General features: G+C 45.3%; 1 protein-coding gene across 1 annotated transcript in view; it reads right to left on the bottom strand.

The window, feature by feature from the left end:
* Positions 1–1,101, bottom strand: part of CCK (cholecystokinin) — a 4,964-nt gene extending 3,863 nt beyond the window's left edge. Inside the window, exon 1 of the mRNA XM_009994094.1 lies at positions 841–1,101. Within this exon, the coding sequence (XP_009992396.1) occupies positions 841–1,096 (256 nt within the window). The 5' untranslated portion in view covers positions 1,097–1,101. The remainder of the gene's footprint in view (positions 1–840) is intronic.
* Between the last annotated feature and the right edge of the window lie 1,333 nt (positions 1,102–2,434).

Raw genomic sequence — 2,434 nt, 5'->3', positions numbered from 1 at the left:
CTTTCCCTTGCTAGCTCACATTTGTAGTACAATTGTTTCCTCAAGATACTAATAAATGACACCATAAGAAGGAAGCCCTTTAATTCCACTACTCTAGTGGTGCTTCATGCCCTTGATACAAATGCAGGGCCATGGAGGTTTTAAGTAATTGCAAGATTGTGTTCCCAGGCTGCCTGAGACCTGAGGAATTGACACATTTTGAAGCAAATGTGCTTTTTACTTATCACTCCTTTTAGTTATTGTCTTCATACATCTGAGATCTGATCTTTCAGAAGCTTTCACGGTTTTGTAGCTTCCTCTGGGAACAAATACATGGAAAATCCAACACTCAGAAGATTTCCCTGGTACAGGTATTTCTGGCCAAGGTGAGTTTTGCTGGGTATTATTCTGAGTATTTAGCCTCAGAAAAGTTCTTCTGCCCTCCGATTACAAAGGAAGGGAGGCAGTTAACTAAATGAAAAAGCCTGGAGAAAATACAATTCCTCTATTTTATCTGAGATACAACATGCTGAAAGTAATACTAAAATAACTATAAAGCTATGAAATGGCAAGTTAAAGATAAAAGTGGAGCCATGACCTGGCAGGGAGGTGACATTCTCTTCAGTTCCCCGTGTGCAGCTCAGTCAGGGGCTGCTACGTACCCATCTTCTCTGGGAGGAGCTTGGCAGTGAATGCGGCAGAGAACGCTCTCTACCTCAGGAATAACCAGGCAAAATCTACAGCCTGTCTTCCCTAGGAATTCACGCTAGGTGATCGGCAGGGTTATCTTAATATCTTGGCGTGCCGGCAGGAAATTCCCCGGACACAGAAGCGGCAGCAAAGCGAGCTCTAAGCAGGTACCTTTTCTGGCTTGCTGGAGATACTTGGCCAACAAGGCGCCGATGTTCGCCCTCTGGTCGCTGCTCCCGTCCAGCCGCGGCGCAGGTTTCAGCGGCCCGGCAGACGAAGGGGCACGGACATGCCGGGAGTGTCCTGTCAAGCTCTGCTCAAGCTCAGGAGCCAGGGGATTCCCGTCGTGCGAGCCCGCACTTTGCTGTCCCAAAGAGCTCGCCGAGAGCACAGCAAGGAACACGCAGATGCAAATACCGCCGTACATGGCTGGGGGGAATAAGAAGCAAGAGGCTGTTAAATTGTCCTGCTTATGTTGTCCCCACCCCCATCTTCCACTGGGGTGCTGGGTAGCTAGGTTGTTTGGGTTTTAATACAGGTAACTGTGGGATCTGTCTTAAGTTGGCAAACAAGTACGTGAATAGTTAAACAGCCCTTGATAAGGAGATGAACTGAAAGGAATACAATTAATTCACTGCACCGTGTGCTGTGTCTCCCTGATCCACTCAATTCTTACTTGCTTTTCTGGTTTTTTGGAAGCTGTATTTGATCAAAACTTAAGGGAGATGAAACCAGCTCTTAGAAAAGTCTCACGATTCAACCATTATTTTGCTCCTGTACTAAAATCTGCTCTTAATGCAAACATGCAGTTTTGACAAGTTCTGTGAAAAGCCCTTATGCTGTCAGCCCTTCTCTGGTTTAAACTTCAGTGTTCAAGAGGTTTTCACCTTGTCATACAGGGCAAGAATGAGCAAAAACTTGTAACAAGGAAAGAAAAAACCAAAATCTAACACCCACTCCAAGCATTTGATCTACAAGCTGGGGTGGTAAAAGCTGGTTAGTCAAAAGCTGTAACAAGTACTGTGCAACTTAACATTATTCTTATTCGTGTAAAACAGAGAATTCAACTGTAACATTTTTTTACTGCTTTCTTAAACAAGTATTAGGAAAAAAAAATGTTGTTTTACTAGATTGTTTGATCATATAAGCTGAAATAGTATCTTTCTGGCAACACAGAAATTACCTTCGGTTATTATGAAAAACAAGGTACCTTGTACTTAATGCTGCAGGGGTAATTTCCGTGTGTAAAGATACATTAATTATCTCATCTGTATGAGAATTTCTGGAGAGATTACATTTCTGAGCAGTCTACTGACCACAGTCTTTCAGTTTTGAAAGAGGAGAAAGCTGAGTTGATCTGCCCACCCTGAACGCTACAATGAAAACATTTGCAATGCACAAAACGCGTTATTTTAGTAGGGTTAGGAGATGAATGAACAATGTCAGGATGTCACTCCAGCCAAACTGCTACTGATGTATCCCTGTAGGTGTCGGTACTTGAAACCGAAGGTGCGTTGCCTCCTTTCCACGGAGGTACCTTTCCAACCGGCCAGATCCCTGCATTTTTTAGGCATATATATATATATATTCATGTACATACTGACCGCTCCAAACACAGGCTCTCACCCCAGGTAGCTGTTCCTTTCACAAGGTGCTTGCTCAGGAGCCCCGCCCGCTAACCCCGCTCCCCGCACCGGGGACACCCCGCGGCCACGGGGAGCACCCCCGAATTCCTCTCCGGCTCCGGACCCGCGGGTGTCCCCTC

This window comes from Chaetura pelagica, unplaced genomic scaffold (genome assembly GCF_000747805.2).
Source record: "Chaetura pelagica isolate M959 unplaced genomic scaffold, ChaPel_1.0 scaffold642, whole genome shotgun sequence".
NCBI lineage: Eukaryota > Metazoa > Chordata > Aves > Apodiformes > Apodidae > Chaetura > Chaetura pelagica.
This window is presented reverse-complemented; position numbering and strand designations above follow the sequence as displayed.